Source organism: Atractosteus spatula, chromosome 18 (assembly GCF_055471065.1).
Source record: "Atractosteus spatula isolate fAtrSpa1 chromosome 18, fAtrSpa1.hap1, whole genome shotgun sequence".
NCBI classification, from domain to species: Eukaryota; Metazoa; Chordata; class Actinopteri; order Semionotiformes; family Lepisosteidae; genus Atractosteus; species Atractosteus spatula.
This window is the reverse complement of record NC_142723.1, coordinates 16313716-16339507: the sequence shown is the minus strand read 5'-3', so window position 1 is coordinate 16339507 and position 25792 is coordinate 16313716. Positions and strand designations below refer to the sequence as shown.

Genomic DNA, 25792 nt, shown 5'->3' with positions numbered 1-25792 from the left:
AGGGAGGATCATTACTGCATTCTTAAGGATACCCAGTCAAACTGGAATCAGGTTAGTGACCTTCCTTTTCCAGACACAGTGTGGATTGAGCTGTGCTCTAATAAACTGCCCATCTGTGAACTTATAGCAGCTTCTGAAATCTGTAGGGTTTCAGTAAGGGCTAGGGGTATAGTTAAGGGTCATGGTTCAGAACAGGGTTAGACATAAGTTTAGGATTAGGGTTGTGGTTGTGTGTAAAGATATATGATCACAGACTCAACTGAGTTATATACTTGTACTGCAAATATACATTGTAGAAGTATTAATTCTACTATGTATATTTGTACCACAGAACTGCCCTTTGTTCAAGTGTAAACTGATTGCTTTATCTTGGTTACTCTAATTTTCTAATGCTGTCATTTTTAAATTTATCATTGTGATATTTGGTATTAATAACATCTATGTCTGATCACATTGATTTCTCTACTAGTAAGTCCTCCACATTTCTATAGGTATTGTGACAGCTTTAAAATTTTCAACATAATATAAACTTTAAACCATTGTATGTATACTAAAAATGCCTTCAGCAGAGATGTGTGGTTGTTCGTTTTTGTTTAAATTTTAATGTTTTTTTATTTTTATCCTTATAAATGTTCAATAAAAAGTGTTTCATTACTGTCCTATTCCAGTACGTCATATAAAGTAAGAAGGTGGTCCACCAAACATATGAATGACATTGAACAACCCATTCTGGACCATTTTTGCCTCCATTGCAAGAACTGTTCTGGATTTACTGGAAAAATAAACCAACATTCAGTGTCCTCCAAAACGGATCCCAGCATGTGATCTGGGATGACCTACATTACCCTGTGATATCAAACACAGTATAGCACTGTGCATAAACTATAGCGTGCCTGTTTCATTAGGAAATCGGAAGTTATTTCTCAGCTTACTTGTAAAGCCATTCTGTCAGGAAGTCACAAGCATTGAATTTAGTTCTCCTCCTCTGAAATCAAGAAGCAGAAACACAAACAAAATCAGCTTATCTGGGATGCAGTGTAAAGCATTCAACAGTTTTCTTTTGATAGCTTAGTGCAGCCTAGTTTCAATCAAAACCCACCTGTCATATTCCTAATTTTCCAATGTTGCCAAGCTTTTTAAGAAACGTGCAATCTCTGATTACATTCTTCTGTATTCATTTTGAATAACCATTTTCCACTCAATCCAATTCACTGCTCCCATACTCTTGTCCTCCAAACAAAAACGTGAGTCAAGAAAAGGGGTGGGTGACCATGCATTCACATAAGGCCTCGCAGGGCTTTGAGAAGTAAAAGAGGATACTGACACATAAAGTCAAGGAGCCCCTAAGAGCACATAACCCTCCCAATCTCAACAGCATTTGACACCATCCAGTCAAAGTGCCCAATCACAGGCAGATGAGGAGCCTCAGTAAGAACAGCCTTCAAGTGCCAGGATCCTTGCTGCACTCCAAGTCAAAGATTTTCCTTAATAAGCTGCTAGGGTGCAAACAAATGATTTTCCTATGGGAGTCATACAGGGCAGAATTTGTCTTTGGCAGTACTATTCCTCACCTTACTTGGTGCGACTTGCCAGGCAATTTGAAATGCGGCGACACACGCTATTGGCTGGGGCTCAAGCGAGGTTCATCTCGGCCGTCTCCAGGACAAGAGATGGCAACATGATTCTGCTGCAGGTGATGCAGCCTTAATGTTAAACATTAAAACAACTTTTGGGAATGACATTTGTAAAGCCGAATATCCCCTTCATTTGCATTAACAATTACAACGTATTTGCTGTTCTAGAATCCTTAAAAGGAGCTGGCGAAACCTCAGAATCATCATGAAAGTCTGAAGAGACGTATCAGTTCAGTGTCTGCCAGTGATGTCTGTGGCAGAGGAGGAGTAGAGGGGGAGGTCTGGCTTTTTACCAACAAACATCTGCATCCTGTCTGCTTGGAGCTCGCAAACTGAAGGGAAGCCTTACTAGCCTTTCATATAATGATCATGATGGCTTTGCAGGGCAGTGTCAAACCAAGGAATGCCATTCTGCTGCAATAATAACCCTGCACAGTACAATAGGAGCATGAGACCTGCTGAGAAGATAATGTCTATGGGATTGTGAAATTAAATCAGGCACCCCTCTGAATGAATAATGATCATAATCACTATAATCATTATCTTAAACCTCATTGTCACTCATTTTTGTAGTTTTTTTTCATGGTCGCAAGCAGCTTTGGCACTTCAATTGTAGCCCATAGCCCAGGCATTTATTGTGGCAAATCTCCAATTCTTGAAAGGAATATTTAGGCAGATAAGGGTTTGGATGGCTGAAAGTCAGTCAGGAGAATGCTAGGCAATTGAGAATTGAATTCTATTACATAAAATGTAAATTAAAATATACTGTGTCCAAAGTTCAAAGGCATTTATTGCAGAAGCAGTCACAGAGGAGCAACAGCTATGTTATAAAACAATCAAAACAAAAGTGCAGGAGGATGTCAGTGACACAAGCTACTAGACTGCATGCCTCTGAGGGACTGCTGGTGCACAGAAAGTGCCTGACATGGACCTCAAAGGCTGTGCTTAGGCTATTGTGAAGCACTGTCTGAAAGCACAAGGCGAAAAGCAATGTGTGTAAAAGGCTTATTACTGTGGGCGGCTATGGGTTCACTCAAGCCATCAGTCTAGCTTCACTTGTCACAGGGCCTGTGTGCGGCAGTAGATACAGAACAGCCCCAGGGGATTTCACTGTCTCACAAGTCTCTAGCCAGACATTTTGTGAAGACAGTGATATTAAATAAGAAGCCTCTAACCTGCACTGTGGAGTTAGAAACAAAGTTCTACAATCTTTTTAGTGCCTATAGTAGTGACTTGCCAGAAGAAGACAAGAGGTGCTTTGGCAACATTACACTAACATAACAGAGAGATCAATTATTTTTTTACATTTTAGGAGGCTTAATTTGTACACATAGAGCAGACCTACTATTAAACATTATTGTTCTAAAATGTACAGTTTAGCATCATATTATGAGAAATTAAAGCACAGAAAAATTTGATTGCAAAATGAAGTGTTTTTCTCCACAGCTTTCATTCCCTGGCTACTTTATTATAAATTTGACACTAAGAGACACACTGGCCTGCTGTCTGGTAGGCCATGTTAGGAGGATTTGTAAGTAGGATCTAGTATTGAACCAGTCTGGACATTATAATTGGATATTCTACTAGAATGTTTTAATACTACCTTCTTCAATTAGTCATGTGTATTCTACTGGTTTTCCTCTATTGGCCTTTACACTAATAATTTAGAAAAATAAAACTATGCTTTATAGGACCTCTCACCACTTTTTGGTTTATATGCTAGGTTTAGAAACTAATTAGTTTAACAGGCTCTGTCAAGCATGTTGACTTACAGTATACTGTACACATGTCACTTCAACACAATCTGAATGGCACTCTTGCTGTAATGGAGATTATTCCCAATAGTTTCAGGAAATTTTATTGGCTACTGAAAGTATTCATCCCCCTTGGGCTTTTCCACATTTTGTGTTACAATATGGAACCATAATGTATATAATCGTGATTTTCTGCCATTAATGAACACAAAACACTCTCTAATTAATTTAGGAGGACTTGCAGAATTTTGTATTCACTTTGACTTTTAGGGTTTTGAATGAATAACCAAGAACATGAACGTAAAAGAATAACCGTACTGTATAACCTTTCTATGACCTTTATGGGGGGGTGGGGGGTGGCTAGTTCCTTTCCTTCGTGCATATCAACCATTCCCATTTCTGTGTTAGTGTCAAGGTTTCTCGATATGGTTTGCTAAAATAAAAATGCAGTACGCTAGCGGAAAACAAAAATAAAAAAGAGCTTGAGGGAGTCGTGCTAATCTAAAAGACAGAGGGAGGAAGCAGTGCAGGGAACTGATTAGAGCCACAGCAGGTGGCAGGGAAACACAGTGCTCCAATTTCTGTCTCCTGGACAGTAGCATTGTCCTCCAACCAGTGACAATTCATTGGCAGCTTGAAAAAAGCACAGCTGTAATAAAAAAAAGGGACCTTGGCCCCTGGGTGATTTTGTCAAGAACCGGGTTACGTCATAGTGTCTAGAGTTTTCCATTGCCTCAGCTCGTTCAGATGTTTTGATCGCGTTTAAACTGTCACATACACCACGCTCCCTCACTGCTCCTGAGAAACTAAAAGCTGCAGAAAGTCTTTCAGAAATCTGTCTGGAAAGAAGTATGGATGGCACACAAATACATGTATATACCACACAGAACCCCACTGAGGGACTGCCCCTAGAGCTCTAGAGCCCAATTCTTCCACAGGGTTAAATTTTGGTAATAATACAGCAGGTGCAAGCAGCATGAACTGGTCAAAACTTCTGTCGGGAAAGCCTGCAAAAATATTTTGTTAAGCCTCCAATTCACATTGGACAAAAAACAATGCAGACAAATGCATTTGTTCCGGTTCTGCCCATTACTCTTATTTGGCACGTTTGCGGAACTTTCATTTTATACGCGGGGTAGGTACTGTATGTGAGTGTCTGTGCTCACCTCCAGGCAGTGCTGGCTTTGTGCTTCTCTCAGCATGGCCTCCAGACCTGGCAGCAGCACAGGGAACACAGCAAGCTCCAGGAACTCTCTAGGGGAACCTGTAAGGAAAGGACTGTAAAGGTCAGGGTTGTACATAGGAACCAGCGAATGCAATAGTTCCCTTTAAGGGGTGTTTTATTCCTACATCTCACCTTTAACTGTAAACTGGTGTTGTGACTTTTGGTTGTCACAAATCTCTCTGAGAGTTAAATATGCTTTTCTGTTCGAGTGGTGGGCTTTTGTCTTTGATGCTATGAAAATCCATTCAGTCGATGTCAAGACAGCCATAGGTCTTCAGTACTGAATCTGCAGATTTTAATTACGTGTTTTCTTAATTTTATCTTAACAGAGACGTTGTCAATCAAGGTAAAATACAAGAAGACAAAAACTTGAGAATTTAATAAGTTGCTTTCAGCTTCTATTTATTAGAAATCACTGTCATAAAACCACTTCAGTAGGAGATTTTGTAAGAAAAACATACAGATGAAAATTGTGAAGAGGAACTATTATAACAGATGGTTATCCAGCATCACTCATGACTAGCCACCCACAGACACTCCATCTCATAACTCACACAAACTACAAGCTTCAAACAAAAAGAAAAAAATAATGCAAAAGTATATCCTATTTGTGCTTTTTCATACTGACTCACCAAACCATTTGCTCGAGAATTACCCTCTCCCCTGAATAGCCTGGGAGCTGTACTGCAGCCCATTGAAACAGAGCGGTATAGTCTTGTTTAGTACTAATTTTCATCAGACCAAGTAAGACAAGTGGCCAGGAGAAATTTCATGTAATTGCTGCATGATTTCTGAAATCAAAATATACAGTACATGCTGTACGTGCTGTATACAATGCTGAGAAAAGGTCTGTGAACCCCTTATATAATAATAAGAATTACATTTTTTTTACCATGATATACTTATTTTATCAAAACCAATCTTTTTTAAGTAGCCAAATGGTTATTGTGTACATTAAATTCCACAATGCATTGTGCATATTTACCAGTTCAATGTTTTTTGAGATGTAATGTGTATGAAGTAGAAAAAAATGAATACCAAGAATCAGTGTATGTGAAATAAGAAGTGAACACCTAGGTTACTCAGCACAAATAAGGGGGTAATTAGAATCAGGTGGTGAAATAATTCCAGTAGGTAAAAAGTAAACAAAGAATGAGCCTTGTTCTATGTAATGGTCAGAAACTTTGTGAGTTTGTCTTTCGCCATCCAGGTTAGTGGAAACTTGTCATGCCATGACCAAAAGAGAAAGATCTCAGAAAAAGAGTAGTTGATACTCATCAGTTAGTGTTCATACCTTAACATTCAGGAAATCACTTAATGGAAAATTAATTGAGTTAATTAATAAGGTTTTCATGGTAGGATAAGCAGAAAGAATCCTCTTCTCTCTAAGAACAACATTGGCACCCATCTGAAATTCCACTGAGAGACCCTGGATGGTTTACAAGACTACAAGAAGAATGTTCACTGGACAGATGAGACAAAAGTTTAACTTTATACCACAATGAGAAATGTTTTTGTGAAGAAAACTAAACAATGCCTTTCAAAAGAAGAACCTCATCCCAAACCATCAAGCATGGTGATAGGAGTATCTTGACTCGTGGCTAGTTTGCTGCTGTAGTACAGTACCTGCTATTACAGTACAGCTTTTCATTATTGTGAGCGCCATGAATTGAAAGTTGTATCCTAAAATTCTGGAGTAGAATATTGGAGTACAGCTCCCCTCTACTGAGGGCATGTTTACAACTCTCTGTCTCAGGACGGCTGGAAGCATCGCTAAAGATACCAGTCATCCTGGTTTCTCACTTTCCCCACCCCTTCCAGACTCAGAGACAGTTTCTTCCCACAAGGTGTCAGATTACTGAACACTACCCCTACCACTGGCTTACACTGATGTTCTTGTTTTCTCACACTGCTTGTCTGACTGTTTTTTAAGTTGTATGTTATTTAGCTTGTTCTTGCTGCTGCAGTTCTGTGTTTGGTTTTGGTGAGGCCTTTGTATTGGAGCATACATGCAAATAAGGACTTCATTGCACTTGTGTATATGACAAATGAACTGAACTGAAACGCCACTGACTTGAAATACTTATGTAACGAAATACATGTACATGTGAAATACATATGAAACACCAAAATTCATAAAACCAAAGCAAGAGAGTGATAAATCTTAGCAAGAAGCACGCAGTGGAAGTCATTGCTGCTCAAGGAGGTGCCACTAGTTACTGATTTTAAGGAATTATCCTTGTTTGTACAAGGATAATTACTGTTAGATCATTTTATTAACTACGTAATACAAATATACTTTGTTTATTTGTGTTCTATGTTTTTAATAAGGTTATCTTCGTTTTCTGTTATGAATTTCATGAAGACAGAAATATGTTTTAGGCCTAAAATACAGGATAATAAAGACCAACCTAGGGGATTTACAAACATTTTCTCTGCACTGTATGCAGTATCCTTAAGGATACTTTTTTTGAAAGACTTACAGCTTTTGGGGTCAATGGGGTGAGTAGCCGGGAGTCTTGAAGGGGGGGATCTCTCTAACACAGCATAGCCAGCCAAGGCAGGGTGAGAGTGAAGGGGATCAAAATCCAACAGTGGATCACAGTCTACTGCCACCTGGACACAGAGGAGAGAGGGAAAAGGAGTATTTTTTAATAATCATATGCATTTGATGACATGGCTCTTTTACTGCAGTCATTCTGTACATGGACAGAGGACCCTCTTAATAGACCATTTTACTTTTTAAATGAACACTATTTTAGACTGACATATCTCACTTGATCTTTGATCTAAATAGACACTGTGAATCATTAATTGTCTCCAGTGTCCTCCCACATTCAAATGTGCACACTTATTATAACATCCACGATTGTCCATGGTGTTGAACCCATTTTGGTCTGCTGTTTGTTAGCCTGTTGAGTACTTTTGTGAGAATGATCTATCTTGCAGGCATTAAACTCACTGCTGGTCTGTAACTGCTGATTTTCGGTTGTCTCCTCACTCATACAAAAATACTGTATTACTACACCACAGTTCCCATAATGTAGCATGTTCTTTTACTATATATATTCTGCAAATACACCTTAGTTATTTGCCTTCCTTTCATAATATTATGTTGTTTCAGATCTTTTTTTCTTTCATGTCATCAAGGTTTTATTCCTCCTGGTCATGCTCAGTGTTTCATCCTTCAGATATAAATTGATGAAGTCTTGATACTTGTGTGTTTACTGGTGTTTCTTCTCAGTCTTGAAACTCATTGACTTTGTTTTTGAGTCACGGCTGGAATAAAGATGCTTGCTTTCTAAGGTGAACAATATCCATAGATTTGAATTTGACTTTCTCTCATTTGCTGTATTCAAATGCAATTTGCATCATATACTAGTCATGTGCTTCACTTTACTGAAGTCACACAATTTCAGCAAGCAGTCATGAATAGCCTAGATGACTCAAGCCTATCCTACATCAGTGGTCTTCTAAAACTGTGGTAATTCCTTGTTAGAGATGACTAAAAACACTTACAATTCTCAACTGACTCTAAATTGAGAATCTATACTGTAAGGCAAATGTGTGACATAGAAGAACTTCAGGATCATGTCTTTATATTGCATGCTGTGGGTTAGAGAAATGTTTGATGTTCCCAACAAAAACACCCTATTCCAAAATGATGATGTAAACTATTCAAGTCTTTACACAGCTGACCTGGGTCTTTGAGGCAGCAAACATGACTAAACATACTGCTAATCCTTAACTCAGGCTAAAGTAATTCTTCATTAAATTGTTAAGTCCGTTATTTTAGAACATCATTATTTAACAGTGAACATCAATATTAAACAGCAACTAGATCATTCTGAGAGAAGTTGTTAATATAGTCTTCATGTACAAAGTAGACCTCAAATCAGCATAAATACTGTATGACACGCAATATCTAAGGGGGTACAGTAGATCTCAAATGGAACGGGAACAACTCAGATGATAGGGGAACAACACTTGAGAAATGATTTGGGCCGAGAGAGAGACATCGCCTTCATACAGACTAAAAAGCTGGAATGTGTCCAGGTAATTAGAGTACTGGAAGAGCACCTTACTCTTAAGTAAAGGAACTTGCTCTTTTATATTGGTGGAAATATTGATCTCCTAAAAGTGGAATCCACAGGCTTAAAGACATCCCTCATTGATTAGTGTTGCAGTATTTTGGAAAAGATCAATCGGTTCCTTGTCAGTTACCACCCATTAAAGACTCATTTAATTCTGGAAAGGATCCTTGTATTCTCAACTAACAGAATACAGAATCCCTCTTTGATACTGTCCTCTTTTAAAAGTGTTTTGTGTCTTGGAAGTACTCTGGTACTCACAGAGTTTTATATATGGCAGTGTAAACATTATTGTGTTATGTATTTTTAATCAATATTTGTCTGTCTTGTTAAATAGCTGCCTGGTTATTGCTATATTACCAAACTGTGCCAGAGAAACCAAGGACGCAATTGATATGTAACCCTCCGTATTCCCCGATTATAAGGGGCTTAATTATTGTTAGTTTCATAATTTTACTACATAGCAAGCTAGTGCCAGGACCAGATTTTTAAAATTGTTTTGATCTTTATATTTTGTAATTAAAAAACCCTTAACACAATACTCTATGCTACAAAAATCAAGAAACATACACATCGAAGCTAAAAAATAGTGCCTTCATGGCATTTAAAGTCAAATCCCTTTTCATACTTCCAGGATTAACTCTTTTGCACATTGAAAGTTAGGCCATCTGTAAGAAACTGTACAGACCCCGTACTCTTTACAGATGCTGCTGGGAAATGAAGCTGTATCATGGTGTTAGAAGTTAGGTGTCCCGTTAAAAAATCAATCTTCTGGTGTCACCTTGGTGGCCATGAGTCCATAGAAAACAGGTGTGTGCTTGCTGGCGCTGAACTGTGAGACATCAGTGTCCACTGAGTCCGTGTCCCCAGGCTCATCACCAGGAGCACGGGGCTGCTCCGCCTCATACTCTACAACACAAACAAACACAGACTGGACATGTAACACAGCCCTCAGGCAACATCACCAGAAAACCCCCGAAAAATTGTTGTTGTTTTTTGTTCTTGTTACGAATCTCTTGCTGCTGTAAGCTATTAATTGAGCCGAGTCTTTATCATTCTTGGATGCAAACCACAGACTGGATGCAAAGATCTCATGTTTCAACAACATGGCTGAGTAGCTTGTTCTATATTCCCACAACCCTTTGGGTAAAGAAGGGTTTTAAAAAGGACTTTCAGGTAGTTTCCAGTCATGTCCTCTGGTTCATGTTTCCTTGCTAATTCGAAGAATTCTCCCAGGCTGACTTTATCAGTGCCTTTGAGAATGGCTCTTCTTTGAGAAGACTTGTATCAGTTTCTCTCTCAGTTTTCCAGCTCAAGACTAAAAGTTTTGATTCCTTACACCTCATTGCTTATTGCAACTTATTGCAGAGTGGCACAATCTTTTCTACATATTTTTTTCTTTGAACAATATTTTGCTCAATATTCTAAATCAGGCCTTACTAATGTGTTATACAGTATGTTATCTAAACATAACATCTCTTGATTTACATGTTATGCATTTAACTGCTTTTCCTAGAATTTAGGTTGCTTTTTTAAATGCTTCCGCACCTTGTCAAGAAGATGTAAATGATGGGTCAACATCACCACATAAACAGTCTTTTTCATAAGTTTTGTCTTCTAGCTCAGTGTCTCCAATGCTGTGTGTAGAATTTATGTTTTTACTACTGGCATGCACTACACTGCACTTATCTACAGTACACTTGTCTAACTGACAGTGACTTTTACAGCCCAGCTACAAACATCACATCTGCCCTGTGGACTCTCTATTGCAGTGCGCAAGACACAGTAATTTCCTGCAATTTCCCTCCCGGGATCAAAAAAGTAATGCACACGAACCTTCGCAAATCTGTTGCCACAAGGACTTCTTATCCGCTATCACTTTGGCCATGTCGCCTCGGTTGCTAAGGACGCGGAAGCACAGGAAATGAAATTGCGAGTTGCTAAGGTACCGAGACATTCGCTTCCGGGTCAGAGAGCGGCGTGGTGGTGTTGCTGCGGCGTCTTTCCACGTGAGTGACGAAAAGTGAGTCGTTTTTGGTTGGGGAAGAAAAGATTAGTTACTTCGTGTTTCTTAACTTTAATAACAATGGAATTTGTTTAGTCTAGACCAGGTCTCATACGACCATGATAGATAATTGTAGGAATGGAGTGGTAAATCGAAAATACATGCTTGCCGTGTGTTAAATATTGTTGAACAGCTTGCTCCTATGTGTAAATCGTTTCACGCATTACAACACAACTGGGTCGTTCAAGCCTTCGAATTAGCTTGGCATAATGCTCTAACATTATTGTTCATTCTGTACGCTTAAGAATATCCCCGGACCAACGTTCTTCCTCTATATTGCTCTGGTTAAAAAAGCTGTGATTAATAGCTGCAAAAGAAAGATATAAGATACTTCTAGAAATACTTGTTCTGATTCTTATTTTGTGAGCATTTGGGATATCACAGAATACATAGTTTGTAGCGATGTTTGTATTTTAATGTCATTGTCACTCCAGACCCTTTTTGAAATAACCTGAATTACTAGACTTACTAGGCATCCAAAGGTCCAGCTAGTAAGGACCAAACAGGAGAATGAAAATCTACTGATTACGGGTTTCCTTTTGCTTGACAGTTTTAAAACAATCTGCTGTTTATATTAATATTCATTTTATTTTTAGCGTCTTTCATAGTTTTCATGAGTTTAAAACTATTTGCACAAGCCATAAACAAGGCACACTTGAGTGTGCTGTGCAAGACTATAATGTGTGTATTTAGAAATTAATAGGTTAATACGTCAGAGTTAGATTACTCCCCTTGGATTTAAAATAATGTTACGCAAAATGATTTAATAAATGGCTCATTAATAATTATCGCTGTTCCAGAGAACATTCAACTGGTGTATACTGAGGATCAAACCAGATTATAGCTTATAACTTCACAAAGAAAATGTTATTTTTGTAGCACTATCTTTTTATTGAATTGGCATGACAGGTAGAGCTGCAGGTCAATTCTTAGGGTCCGCAGACGATGTGATTTGAAAACGTTCTTTCTGACAGATGGTGCTGCTGGAGGGAGAGAACCCAGAAGCAGTGGAGAAGAGGAGGAGGAAGAAGAAAAATAAAGATGCGAAAGAGAAGAGCAGAGTGTCAGAAGAGGGGGGGGAGAGGGACTGTGGACAGACGGGGCAGGACAGGGAACAGGGGAATGCCTGGGGCAAGCAGGTCATGAATGGGGCAGAAGCCGCGGAGCTCCAGGTAAAATCAGAATGCATTATAATGTTTGACATCAACAGGGGGGTCTATGGTGAAAGTCATAGACTAGTAGAATGTGCCCACTGGAAGCTATACAAGCTGTGTCTTGAGTATCCGTGAGGTATGACTTTGCATCAGGCCGCAGAAGCTGTCTTGTGACATTTCTTGCTCTCTGAGCCTTAGATGCCACATGTCCGCCCAGCAAACCCCCCACATATTCAATCACATCTGGGCGGTAGGACGTCCTTGGTACAAGACCCACATTCTCAACTCGCAAGGAAGCCGTTGTTCCAGTGACTGGGTAACAACAGCAAAATTGGGGGACAGAACTTAGTCCATCATTCTGCACACGTGCATCACCACACTCCCTGACGTCCGTCAGGGCGGTGAGCACAAAGCTTTGATTCACCGCGAGTGAGCCTGGTTCTGTTGCTCACAAGTGCACCTGATGCTGCTGATTCGATTAACACTGAGCGGCACTGGGTCTCTGTGGGGCTGTCGGGGTCCGCAGGCGATGTGATTTGAAAACGTTCTTTCTTACAGATGGTGCAGCTGGAGGGAGAGAACCCAGAAGCAGTGGAGAAGAGGAGGAGGAAGAAGAAGAAAAAGAAAGATGCGAAAGAGAAGAGCAGCGTGTCAGAGGAGGGGGGGGAGAGGGACTGTGGACAGACGGGGCAGGACAGGGAACAGGGGAATGCCTGGGGCAAGCAGGGCATGAATGGGGCAGAAGCCACAGAGCTGCAGGCCATGGAGCTGGGGGGAGACACAGAAACGTGGCAGAAGAAGAAGAAAAAGAAAAAAAAAGAAAAGAAGCCGTCCGTGGGCAGAGAGATCAAGGAGGCAGAAACCAGCGTGCAGCCTGAGGAAGAGGAGGTGAGAAAGACGGAGAAAAAGAGAAAAGAAAAGCTGAACCTCGTGGAAGAGCCGCCGGCTGCTCAGGAGAGCGAAACGCCCAGGAGGAAGAAGAAAAAGAGGAAACGGGAGAGTTCGGAGCAGGGGGCGACGGATGGAGAGGAGCGGAGCCGGGGGGTAGCTCCAGGAGAGGAGACGGCGCAGATGGGGAAGAAAAAGAAAAAAGTCCGGGAAGCCGAGGCACAGGAGCAGGAGGAAGAGCGAGAGAAACGGGCGCATGCAGCTTCGAGTGGAGCGAGGAAGAGGAAGAAGGGCGAGGAAGGCCCGCAGGAGAGCAGGGAAGAGAAGAGAAAAAAGAAGAGGGAAAAGGAGAAGGAGATGGAGCAGGAAAGGGAAAATAAGGAGAGAAGGCGGGGAGACTCTGGACCGAGCTCCCCGAAGACGAAGAGGAAAGCAGGTCAAGAGCTCGCAGCCGTGAAGAAGACAAAGAGGAAAAAGAAATTTAAAACAGAGGAAGAGCTTTCAGGGGGCGAGGTGAGAACAACTGCTTGTCAGTTCTCAGTTTGCAGCATCTCAGTGTTATAAAAGTTTAAACGGGGGATTTTCGGGGATCTAAAAATGTGAGTTTTTTGCAGCTTTATTCCTATGTTCCTATTAAGTAAATGGGGAACTAAATGTCAATGTTTTATTCATAAGCCCTGTAGGTTTGACAGACATTGGGGGTTTTTGGAGCAAAAGAGGATGTTGAGATTTGTAATGGAGCTCTGGATCCTTTGTTATCGATGACCGTCTTGAACCTTTAGCTGTGGGGTTCTAAGTTTTTTAGCATGCAAAGGAGTCAGAGATAAACTGTTTGCAAATTATAGCAAAGACCAGGTAAGTGCTGGAAGCCAGTGCACCAGGATGCTGACAGGGAGCTCTGGACTGTGGGCCAGAGGCCCGGGAGGCTGACACTCCTGCAGGTTTGTGATGCAGCCCAGCTGTCAGTTACACAGTTGAACCCATTAACAGACTGAATCCGAGCTCTTTCATCGTTTTCAGCTCTTAAACTGACGCGTAGCATTTAACACGTGTCTTCTGTCTTCTAACTGTTGCATTTTTATAAGTAACATTAAACCGCAAACTTTTGATTAGAAAAAAGAGTTCCAAATATCATGCAATCAAGCAGCCTGTTAGTTCTGTTAAAGGGGAACTGCAGTCCCAATTTCACAGGGCAGTTATAAAATCTTGGCAACAAAATGAATTCATTTAAGGTACAAAAAAAAAATACAAATTTCAAATGAAGGAAAAAATCATGAACTTTGTGAAAGTATTGTGAGCCTCAATGCTGTCGCAATCTCGCATTCGAGTTACCACAAATGTGTAATGTGATTTATGAGTGAGTAAATACAGGTTGTGCAGCAGAAATGTTCCAACGTGAACCGTATACAGAGTTAACAAGTAAGTAGTATTTGTTGGCCAAACCATCTCAAAGTCGACAGCAATATTTCCCTTGGATTAAAAGAGATGTGTTCACAAGCCTGCTTGTTTACGGTGTCGTACGGCCATATCAGGATACCGGATGTTTTGTTGCCTCTTTCTGAATCGCAGAACATGACACTGCGCATACCTGGAAATTTAGTCTGTTTTATGAAGAACATTGGAGGTTTTAAAAATTACTGTGTACATTTTACTTTCATTGCGATTTGGAATGCACTCATCAATGCTGATTCTTTCTAAGCCCAAAATTTAAAAGCATTGCAGTTCCGCTTTAAGACTTCAGTTAGGTAATTAAGCTCGTCTTGAATGAACACCAGCAGGTGTGGGCTAATGGAGGACCAGGATTGGGAACTCCTGCTGTAGGAGGGGCTGTCCTTCACATAAGATGTTAAACCAGGGTCCTAACAACTCGGTCCTTTAAGTTCTTGTGGTCAGTTAACACAGCTTCTTACTTTTCCGCATGTGCAGCACGGGTGCACACTGGGAGTCTGGTGCCATGTGGAGTGGTGGCTGACCTTCAGTGTCTTTATATAGCGTCTTTGGGAACACTATATAAAGGCAAGCACTTTTTATTAAAAAATGTTTTGGAACCGATTCTGTGGGCTAACTTCAGATGAGAATCTGGGATCAATATGCTTACAGTCGAAAGCAAAAGAAGCAAAAGACCTCAAGATACTAAAGGGATCTTGAAAAGATTTTTAATAGGAAAAAGGTTTTATTAATGCTTTGCAAGGTTACAGTTTAAGATTGCAAGATGGCTCACAAGATGCAATTATGGGGCTGCAAGCCCAAAGCAATAGTTGTAGGTCACCCTTTTCCATTTACTTTACCAAGACAGAAGTTTGCTTTAGCATGCAGCTCTGATTGAAAATATGAAAATTTGTAGCTATTTTTTGCGCACTGAATAATTTGGTTGGCTAATGAAAAATAACCTGTGTTTATTTTTGGCATTGGCTTTCATAGTAAAGAAATTATTCTATTTAATGCTAAATTATTTGGTGTTTGTGCATTAGAGTAAATAGAAGCAGACGTCTCAGGTGGTGCACTACAAGAGTAATGTACATCACTGCCCATCAGCCAGCTCTATGCCCTGTTGATTTTCCTTGCAAATGTCTTGCTAGTGCATCTGCTGTTACAGTGTAGTCAGACACTTTTAAGCCATTTTCCATCCTGCCTCAGACAGGAATGTGAGAAGAGGTGTTGTGAATTGATTCCCCTTGAAGCAGACAGAAAAGGCAATGAATATAAAAAGGGGCCTGACTGGTTAGGAAGAAATTGCACCAGTGGCCTTTATAAAACAGTTATCTTTTTATAGCCCATGGTTGTTGAGAGTAGGCACTACATCCAGAGAGGTCAGAAAGGTCAGAGTATTCAACTCTGGATTTGTCTTCACCTGGCTTAATTTAAGGCCTAACGAGTCACACCTGACTCAGCCTTAGGAAGGTAAGTGAATCTCCCCCACTGTTATCACTCATTGGAGTTGCAGATTGGAGTGGCACGGTGGTGCAGTGGTTAGAATTGTGGCCTTACAGTGCTGGGACCCTGGATTCAGTTCTGGACGTGGGGTGCTGTCTGTGTGGAGTTTCTATGTTCTCCCCAAGTTCACATGGGTTTTCTCTGGGTGCTTTGGTTTCCTCCCACTGTTCAAAGACACAGTACTGGTAGGGTAATGGGCTTCTGGGAAAACTGGCCCCGGTGTGTGGGCGTGTCTCTCTCTGTCTGTGCCCTGCTATAGACTGGCTTACCTTGTGTCCATTGCTTGGCAGGATGGACTAAGACTCCTCCGTGACCCTGAATCAGATGAAGTGTTTAGAAAATGGATGGATGGAGTTGCAGAGTGAAATCAGCTTCACTTGTCCAACTGTTAACAACTTGCTCTGACATTTTAATTAAGGAACAGTTTCAGCTCAAAAGCCAGGGCAGGACAGGTAGAACAAGGACAAACAGTGGACTCCAAAAGACATTGCGCCTGTGTATAAGGTCTCTGGGGAGCACGGACTCGCCTGGATTGATTTGGCTTTTCCTGCTTGATGTCTTCCAGTCATCCGAGGTGGAGTTTGTGTCGGTGAAGCCTGGAAACGTGGATGAGGTCACCATTGACAAGGTGAGGGTACGCCTCTCCCAGCCTCTTCGCCCCTGGGACCCTCGAGGTCTCATCTCCAGGCCAGCCCATCTCACTTCTGACCTCTCCGGGGGGGCAACAGAGGAGGGGCACGTCACGCCCTGGCCAGGCAGGTTTCAGGAAAAGAAGTTTGGCTCACAGGGCTATTTCATTTTATTTCTCTGTCATTCAGTCAGAATTCAGTGCTTTAGAAATTGATGTTTACTCTAACAGATGACTTCTGTACCAGATTTAAACACTCCTTGCACTGGCTCTGATAAGCTTTGCAAGAAAAGACTGCCATCAGAGATAGATTTGTTTCCAGAGCCGGCTGTCAGTCTAATTCCTGTCCTGGGATTGAATCCTAGAAGGGTCAGAGTGCTGCTGATTGTGGATATTTCCTCCTGCACAGCAGTGTACGTTCACACTGGGGAAAAGGGATTTTGTCCAAGCGGTAGTATTTAGCACAGACAGGATTAGCTCTGTGCATTCATGTCTGATTGTAATTGATGCAGTGCTTCATTCGCATTAATCACACAATTAGAATAACCTTAACAACTGTTTGTAATTAAAATTCATAGCATTGTCACGGCTGAATTTTAGTGCCAGTGCCAGTGGCTTAAGGCACACTTGTGCACGGAGCTGTGAAAACACAGATTCTGTAACTCCTTTGCTGGCATAATGTTTTTTAAGGACTTCATTTTAGAATTTTTGAAGCCAAAGAATGTGTTAAATGTATCCTTTTCTGTCAGTCATTTAACACAGTTATATAGCTCCAATATATTTGAACAGAGGTACAAACCAACAACTGGAAAGAATGTTCAGGACTGTTAGCCTAGAATGTACTTAATAAAAAACAAACTTATTCTAAACTGTTAAAAGGCAAAATCTGACAAGAATTTTATGTTTGGCACTCATCTTCTACATAGTCCATAAAGAAAATCTACAGTTGTATGCAAATGTTTGTGCACCCTTGGTTAGATCGCATGTGTCACTGAATCTCTAAGTGAAAAGAAGTTAATACAACCTCTGCAAGGGTGCAAACTTAAACATGACACATTTCTGCACATTTTAATGCACAAGTACTATTTATTTGCTGAATGTAACAACTTGAAAAGTGAAAACAGTGAATATGGCATGTGCAAATGTTTGGGCAGTTGATTCATCAACACTTTAAGGCTTCAAAACGTGATTGACTTGTTAGGCCTTAAATTAAGCCAGCTGAAGACAGTTCCAGAGTTGAATACTCTGACCTTTCTGACCTCTCAACAATCACAGGCTCCTCCTTTGGCAGCTTCCAAACATTTCTGGTAGCCAGCTAAGAGTCTTTTTGTTCTTGTTTTAGGATTTTTTCCCACTCTTCCTTGCAGAACTCTTTTACCTCAGAAATATTCTTATTTAAGCATTGCTCCAAAAAAATCTGAATGAATCAATGGGGTGCCCAAACCTTTGCACATGCCACATTCACTATTTTTTTCCAATCTGTTAAATTTAGCAAATAAATAGTAATTGTACATTAAAATGTGCAGAAATAGTAACTAAATAAGAGGTTTCTTAGAAAGTGTGATGATTTCTAGTGTGATAAAGGAACCTAACATATACAGAAGCCTAGAACCTTTGTAATTAATATATTTCCATGCATCTTGAATCCTGAAGGATCTCGGAGCAGTTCACATATAGGTTTTCCACCACTGAAGCACATGCAGCAGCCCCTCTAAACAGCAGATCAGGTGGAGAAGGGAGAAGTTGCTTCACTGGTCAGATTAAAAGAGACTTAATCAGTTGAATTAAATGGGAACGTGGGAGGCCAGATATAACTTTAGCCTGGACACCAGAACTAAAAAACGAATCTTACAAACAGGGCTTCGAGGTTTTTAATGAACTTGGTTTAATGTCCTATCTGAGTGGAGAGCAGCTCCTAGAACTCCGAATCCCCAGTCTCCATGCTGGGGGCATTGAACTGCATATTCTGGACCACAAAGAAGAGCGCCACCTACTGGTCCACCTAGTGTTTCCCATGTTGCCCCATTGCAGCTTGAAGGTCCCTGCTTCAGATTCAAACTTTGTATCTAAATTGATTTTCTCGGGTTAAGGAAGGCGCCATGGGTTTGCCCTCTATTACTCCTGTCATGAAAGTATCTCCCACAGAAGTCTTACTTGCCTTCAAGGAGGCCGCCAAAGCTGACCTCATTCTTTGTGGTTTTTAATTTGCTTCTCTGTTTGAAACAGTGTTTTCTTTTGCATTTTTGTGACAGACTGTGATAGAAAATGCCGTCTGTGTTCTAAGCAAGCACACTAAGACATGTTTGTTTCAGGAGAGACGGCAGGCTCTGCAGAATGCAATTGATGAAGAGTCACGCCCTCAAGCCACAGAGAAGACGAAGGTCAGTGTTTGCCCTCTCCTAACAGCTGCATAGCTCCTTGCACCTCAGCGCTGCACACATCCGTGTCACTCTAACGTCTCCGGCCGGGGCTTCTCTGGCCAAAGAGAGCATTTTATTGGCCATATACAATTTCTTGCATTAGGAATTTGTCTTGTAGCATAACCCAGCGTGCTCTCCATGAGAGACACACAGATAGGGAGAAACGTTTGGGGTCAGAGAGCAGGGTCAGCCATTTATACGGCGCCCCTGGAAGAGTTGGGGTTAATGGTCTTGCACAGGGGCCCAACAGAGTAGGATTCCTCTGCCAGCCGCAGGTTTTGAACCAGCAACCTTCCAGCCACAGGTGCAGATTCTTAGCCACAGTGCCACCGCTGCCCCCCACCTACAGCAGGGATGACTAAGGATCACATACTCCTCCCCCTCCCAGTGCTACTGCTGCTCTCCCTCCCAGTGCTGCTCCTGCTCCCCCTCCCAGTGCTACTGCTGCTCCTCCCAGTGCTGCTGCTGCTCCCCCTCCCAGTGCTGCTGCTGCTCCCCCTCCCAGTGCTGCTCCCCCTCCCAGTGCTACTGCTGCTCCCCCTCCCAGTGCTGCTGCTGCTCCCCCTCCCAGTGCTGCTCCCCCTCCCAGTGCTGCTCCTGCTCCCCCTCCCAGTGCTACTGCTGCTCCTCCCAGTGCTACTGCTGCTCCTCCCAGTGCTACTGCTGCTCCCCCTCCCAGTGCTGCTGCTGCTCCCCCTCCCAGTGCTACTGCTGCTCCTCCCAGTGCTACTGCTGCTCCCCCTCCCAGTGCTGCTCCTGCTCCCCCTCCCAGTGCTGCTGCTGCTCCCCCTCCCAGTGCTGCTGCTGCTCCCCCTCCCAGTGCTGCTCCTGCTCCCCCTCCCAGTGCTGCTGCTGCTCCCCCTCCCAGTGCTGCTGCTGCTCCCCCTCCCAGTGCTGCTCCTGCTCCCCCTCCCAGTGCTACTGCTGCTCCCCCTCCCAGTGCTGCTCCTGCTCCCCCTCCCAGTGCTGCTCCTGCTCCCCCTCCCAGTGCTACTGCTGCTCCCCCTCCCAGTGCTGCTCCTGCTCCCCCTCCCAGTGCTACTGCTGCTCCTCCCAGTGCTACTGCTGCTCCTCCCAGTGCTACTGCTGCTCCCCCTCCCAGTGCTACTGCTGCTCCCCCTCCCAGTGCTACTGCTGCTCCTCCCAGTGCTACTGCTGCTCCCCCTCCCAGTGCTGCTGCTGCTCCCCCTCCCAGTGCTGCTGCTGCTCCCCCTCCCAGTGCTGCTCCTGCTCCCCCTCCCAGTGCTGCTCCTGCTCCCCCTCCCAGTGCTACTGCTGCTCCCCCTCCCAGTGCTGCTCCTGCTCCCCCTCCCAGTGCTACTGCTCCCCCTCCCAGTGCTACTGCTGCTCCTCCCAGTGCTACTGCTGCTCCCCCTCCCAGTGCTGCTGCTGCTCCCCCTCCCAGTGCTGCTGCTGCTCCCCCTCCCAGTGCTGCTCCTGCTCCCCCTCCCAGTGCTGCTCCTGCTCCCCCTCCCAGTGCTACTGCTGCTCCCCCTCCCAGTGCTGCTCCTGCTCCCCCTCCCAGTGCTACTGCTGCTCCTCCCAGTGCTACTGCTGCTCCCCCTCCCAGTGCTACTGCTGCTCCCCCTCCCAGTGCTGCTGCTGCTCCCCCTCCCAGTGCTACTGCTGCTCCTCCCAGTGCTACTGCTGCTCCCCCTCCCAGTGCTGCTGCTGCTCCCCCTCCCAGTGCTGCTGCTGCTCCCCCTCCCAGTGCTACTGCTGCTCCCCCTCCCAGTGCTGCTGCTGCTCCCCCTCCCAGTGCTGCTGCTGCTCCCCCTCCCAGTGCTACTGCTGCTCCTCCCAGTGCTACTGCTGCTCCTCCCAGTGCTGCTGCTGCTCCCCCTCCCAGTGCTACTGCTGCTCCTCCTCCCAGTGCTGCTGCTGCTCCCCCTCCCAGTGCTACTGCTGCTCCCCCTCCCAGTGCTGCTGCTGCTCCCCCTCCCAGTGCTGCTCCTGCTCCCCCTCCCAGTGCTGCTCCTGCTCCCCCTCCCAGTGCTACTGCTGCTCCTCCCAGTGCTACTGCTGCTCCTCCCAGTGCTACTGCTGCTCCCCCTCCCAGTGCTACTGCTGCTCCCCCTCCCAGTGCTGCTGCTGCTCCCCCTCCCAGTGCTACTGCTGCTCCTCCCAGTGCTACTGCTGCTCCCCCTCCCAGTGCTACTGCTGCTCCCCCTCCCAGTGCTGCTGCTGCTCCCCCTCCCAGTGCTGCTGCTGCTCCTCCCAGTGCTACTGCTGCTCCCCCTCCCAGTGCTACTGCTGCTCCCCCTCCCAGTGCTACTGCTGCTCCCCCTCCCAGTGCTGCTCCTGCTCCCCCTCCCAGTGCTGCTCCTGCTCCCCCTCCCAGTGCTGCTGCTGCTCCCCCTCCCAGTGCTGCTGCTGCTCCCCCTCCCAGTGCTGCTCCTGCTCCCCCTCCCAGTGCTACTGCTGCTCCCCCTCCCAGTGCTGCTCCTGCTCCCCCTCCCAGTGCTACTGCTGCTCCTCCCAGTGCTGCTGCTGCTCCCCCTCCCAGTGCTGCTCCTGCTCCCCCTCCCAGTGCTGCTGCTGCTCCTCCTCCCAGTGCTACTGCTGCTCCCCCTCCCAGTGCTACTGCTGCTCCCCCTCCCAGTGCTGCTGCTGCTCCTCCCAGTGCTGCTGCTGCTCCCCCTCCCAGTGCTGCTCCTGCTCCCCCTCCCAGTGCTACTGCTGCTCCTCCCAGTGCTGCTGCTGCTCCCCCTCCCAGTGCTGCTGCTGCTCCTCCCAGTGCTGCTGCTGCTCCCCCTCCCAGTGCTGCTCCTGCTCCCCCTCCCAGTGCTACTGCTGCTCCTCCCAGTGCTGCTGCTGCTCCCCCTCCCAGTGCTGCTCCTGCTCCCCCTCCCAGTGCTACTGCTGCTCCTCCCAGTGCTGCTGCTGCTCTCCCTCCCAGTGCTGCTCCTGCTCCCCCTCCCAGTGCTACTGCTGCTCCTCCCAGTGCTACTGCTGCTCCCCCTCCCAGTGCTGCTGCTGCTCCCCCTCCCAGTGCTGCTCCTGCTCCCCCTCCCAGTGCTACTGCTGCTCCCCCTCCCAGTGCTACTGCTGCTCCCCCTCCCAGTGCTACTGCTGCTCCCCCTCCCAGTGCTGCTGCTGCTCCCCCTCCCAGTGCTGCTGCTGCTCCTCCCAGTGCTACTGCTGCTCCCCCTCCCAGTGCTGCTGCTGCTCCCCCTCCCAGTGCTGCTCCTGCTCCCCCTCCCAGTGCTGCTGCTGCTCCCCCTCCCAGTGCTGCTCCTGCTCCCCCTCCCAGTGCTGCTCCTGCTCCCCCTCCCAGTGCTACTGCTGCTCCCCCTCCCAGTGCTGCTGCTGCTCCCCCTCCCAGTGCTGCTCCTGCTCCCCCTCCCAGTGCTACTGCTGCTCCTCCCAGTGCTGCTGCTGCTCTCCCTCCCAGTGCTGCTCCTGCTCCCCCTCCCAGTGCTACTGCTGCTCCTCCCAGTGCTGCTGCTGCTCCCCCTCCCAGTGCTACTGCTGCTCCCCCTCCCAGTGCTGCTGCTGCTCCCCCTCCCAGTGCTGCTCCTGCTCCCCCTCCCAGTGCTGCTGCTGCTCCCCCTCCCAGTGCTGCTGCTGCTCCCCCTCCCAGTGCTGCTGCTGCTCCCCCTCCCAGTGCTACTGCTGCTCCCCCTCCCAGTGCTGCTGCTGCTCCTCCCAGTGCTGCTGCTGCTCCCCCTCCCAGTGCTACTGCTGCTCCCCCTCCCAGTGCTGCTGCTGCTGCTCCTCCCAGTGCTGCTGCTGCTCCCCCTCCCAGTGCTGCTGCTGCTCCCCCTCCCAGTGCTACTGCTGCTCCCCCTCCCAGTGCTACTGCTGCTCCCCCTCCCAGTGCTACTGCTGCTCCCCCTCCCAGTGCTGCTCCTGCTCCCCCTCCCAGTGCTACTGCTGCTCCCCCTCCCAGTGCTGCTCCTGCTCCCCCTCCCAGTGCTGCTGCTGCTCCCCCTCCCAGTGCTACTGCTGCTCCCCCTCCCAGTGCTACTGCTGCTCCCCCTCCCAGTGCTGCTGCTGCTCCCCCTCCCAGTGCTGCTGCTGCTCCTCCCAGTGCTGCTGCTGCTCCTCCCAGTGCTGCTGCTGCTCCCCCTCCCAGTGCTGCTGCTGCTCCCAGTGCTGCTGCTGCTCCCCCTCCCAGTGCTGCTCCTGCTCCCCCTCCCAGTGCTACTGCTGCTCCCCCTCCCAGTGCTACTGCTGCTCCCCCTCCCAGTGCTGCTGCTGCTCCCCCTCCCAGTGCTACTGCTGCTCCCCCTCCCAGTGCTGCTGCTGCTCCTCCCAGTGCTGCTGCTGCTCCCCCTCCCAGTGCTGCTGCTGCTCCCCCTCCCAGTGCTGCTGCTGCTCCCCCTCCCAGTGCTACTGCTGCTCCCCCTCCCAGTGCTACTGCTGCTCCCCCTCCCAGTGCTGCTCCTGCTCCCCCTCCCAGTGCTACTGCTGCTCCCCCTCCCAGTGCTGCTCCTGCTCCCCCTCCCAGTGCTGCTGCTGCTCCTCCCAGTGCTGCTGCTGCTCCTCCCAGTGCTGCTGCTGCTCCCCCTCCCAGTGCTGCTGCTGCTCCCAGTGCTGCTGCTGCTCCCCCTCCCAGTGCTGCTGCTGCTCCTCCCAGTGCTGCTGCTGCTCCTCCCAGTGCTGCTGCTGCTCCCCCTCCCAGTGCTGCTGCTCCTCCCAGTGCTGCTGCTGCTCCCCCTCCCAGTGCTGCTCCTGCTCCCCCTCCCAGTGCTGCTGCTGCTCCCCCTCCCAGTGCTGCTCCTGCTCCCCCTCCCAGTGCTGCTGCTGCTCCCCCTCCCAGTGCTACTGCTGCTCCCCCTCCCAGTGCTGCTGCTGCTCCCCCTCCCAGTGCTGCTCCTGCTCCCCCTCCCAGTGCTGCTGCTGCTCCCCCTCCCAGTGCTACTGCTGCTGCTCCTCCCAGTGCTGCTGCTGCTCCCCCTCCCAGTGCTACTGCTGCTCCCCCTCCCAGTGCTACTGCTGCTCCCCCTCCCAGTGCTGCTGCTGCTCCCCCTCCCAGTGCTGCTGCTGCTCCCCCTCCCAGTGCTACTGCTGCTCCCCCTCCCAGTGCTGCTGCTGCTCCCCCTCCCAGTGCTACTGCTGCTCCCCCTCCCAGTGCTGCTGCTGCTCCCCCTCCCAGTGCTGCTCCTGCTCCCCCTCCCAGTGCTACTGCTGCTCCCCCTCCCAGTGCTGCTGCTGCTCCCCCTCCCAGTGCTGCTGCTGCTCCCCCTCCCAGTGCTACTGCTGCTCCCCCTCCCAGTGCTACTGCTGCTCCCCCTCCCAGTGCTGCTGCTGCTCCTCCCAGTGCTACTGCTGCTCCCCCTCCCAGTGCTACTGCTGCTCCCCCTCCCAGTGCTACTGCTGCTCCCCCTCCCAGTGCTGCTGCTGCTCCCCCTCCCAGTGCTACTGCTGCTCCCCCTCCCAGTGCTACTGCTGCTCCCCCTCCCAGTGCTACTGCTGCTCCTCCCAGTGCTGCTGCTGCTCCCCCTCCCAGTGCTGCTCCTGCTCCCCCTCCCAGTGCTGCTGCTGCTCCTCCCAGTGCTACTGCTGCTCCCCCTCCCAGTGCTGCTGCTGCTGCTCCTCCCAGTGCTGCTGCTGCTCCTCCCAGTGCGACTGCTGCTCCTTCTCCCAGTGCTCGTCCATCACCTGAGCTCTTTGTGCCACTCACACACATGCGTTCCCAGGTGAGCTGAGGGGTCTGTGCAGTGCAGCCCGACTGTGCTATCCTGCTCTGCGGGATCAGCTCGATCTGATTCCCATGAAACCTGCAGTCAGCCGCTCTCCAGTTTTGCTTTGCACTTTGCGGTAATGCAGGGAAGTCAGTATCTGTCCTGCAGGGAGCACTTCTGCCCACTGTTGTCCTTTGCTGATGATGTCTTTCCCTCATTTTTCCATACTGACATCATCTCACACACCATCCCTCTTGAAACATAAGAGAACGGCACTGTCCTGGTCACTGAAGCTCCTGCTAAAAGCACCTCTACAATCACCCCTCTTTTCGTAATCACAGAGGTCTCCTCTTGCTGTCATGCTAGATAGGCTTAATTGTAGGTAACCTGTCCAGTAGTTTCATACATGACCTTAAAGATGCCGGGGTGCTATTTTCTTAATGAGCGAGTCACTCCTGTGTGTGGAAGCCCTTGCCTTCAATATTTGGTGTCTGTCATTTACCCAGGTGTTTAGATATTTTGTCCACCGCCTATAGTAGAGTTAAAATTAAAACTGAAGCACAGCTGCTTAAACTAATGATTTGGGTAGCTGCTTGGATGCACTGGTAATGGATAAAAATATCTGTAAAGATTCTATGTATGTTTCTTTTTTGTTTCAGAGCAAGAGTATGGGTTTTGGACAGTGGAGCACCACCTGCTTCGAGAGTGAAGACCAGCAGAAGAAGTTTCTCCGGCTGATGGGCGGGTTCAAGAAGTCCAGCCCATCACTGGCCCCGGTAGGCGGAGCTGGCCCACAGCAGCCAATCATGGCTCTGAGCCGGGACGAGGCGCGGCAGCTAAACCAGGGGCTGCTGGGACAGTTTGAGCGCGCTCACAATCGTTGGCTCAATCCTCAGCAGACAGGAGCAGGGCTGGGATTCCAGGTCACTCCCAGCAAGAAGTTCACCATTGACGCCCATGCCTCTAGATCTGTCAAGTTTGAGGACTAGTGTCTGGATAGGTCCGCACTGAGTACCTGGCAGAGAGCCCTCCGTCCTCAGGCCTCTGGAACTGAAAAAACCACGAGGCCCATGTTGGTGTCAGAAGACTCAGAGATAATCGGTGCTTTGGCATGAATTTTGCTTGGTTGCTGTGGTGTAGCAATCCATACTTACTCTGATATGAAACTTACAGTGTATATTTGATATACCACAACAGTAAAAGGTATCTATAGTTCAACTGGTTTTTAATTCGTACAGCGCTTAATTAAAATAAGTCCTATATTTATGCATCTTTCGGCTTTTGTTGTGTTCTCTGTTTCCGGTACTTTTTGGCTCTGATAGTCTGGAAAGAAGTTTGGGGCAAGGATTTCAAGAATACTGTTTACACG

At 46.9% G+C, this 25792-nt stretch overlaps 2 protein-coding genes across 2 annotated transcripts in view; one reads left to right on the top strand and one right to left on the bottom strand.

Moving 5' to 3' along the window:
* iqck (IQ motif containing K) overlaps positions 1-10592 on the bottom strand; it is a 30058-nt gene extending 19466 nt beyond the window's left edge. Inside the window, exons 1-5 of the mRNA XM_088936558.1 lie at positions 10541-10592; positions 9486-9613; positions 7097-7229; positions 4555-4652; positions 933-985 (exon numbers count right to left, since the gene is read on the bottom strand). Coding sequence (XP_088792684.1) covers positions 933-985; positions 4555-4652; positions 7097-7229; positions 9486-9613; positions 10541-10592 — 464 coding nt within the window. The remainder of the gene's footprint in view (positions 1-932; positions 986-4554; positions 4653-7096; positions 7230-9485; positions 9614-10540) is intronic.
* Positions 10593-10677: 85 nt separating this feature from the next.
* knop1 (lysine-rich nucleolar protein 1) lies at positions 10678-25693 on the top strand. Its single transcript, XM_088936209.1, has 6 exons — positions 10678-10713; positions 11744-11941; positions 12482-13324; positions 16311-16373; positions 18686-18754; positions 25083-25693. Exons 2-6 carry the CDS (start codon positions 11744-11746, stop codon positions 25410-25412), a joined length of 1503 nt encoding a protein of 500 aa, XP_088792335.1. The 5' UTR covers positions 10678-10713; the 3' UTR covers positions 25413-25693.
* Positions 25694-25792: the final 99 nt, after the last annotated feature.

What these genes read in the sequence shown, in the direction of transcription:
- knop1 (XM_088936209.1), top strand. Translation starts at nt 11,744, where the DNA reads ATGGTGCTGCTGGAGGGAGAGAACCCAGAAGCAGTGGAGAAGAGGAGG. An exon ending in CAGAAGCCGCGGAGCTCCAG is followed by an intron (nt 11,942 to 12,481) that starts GTAAAATCAGAA and finishes TCTTTCTTACAG; the next exon opens with ATGGTGCAGCTGGAGGGAGA. An exon ending in AAGAGCTTTCAGGGGGCGAG is followed by an intron (nt 13,325 to 16,310) that starts GTGAGAACAACT and finishes GATGTCTTCCAG; the next exon opens with TCATCCGAGGTGGAGTTTGT.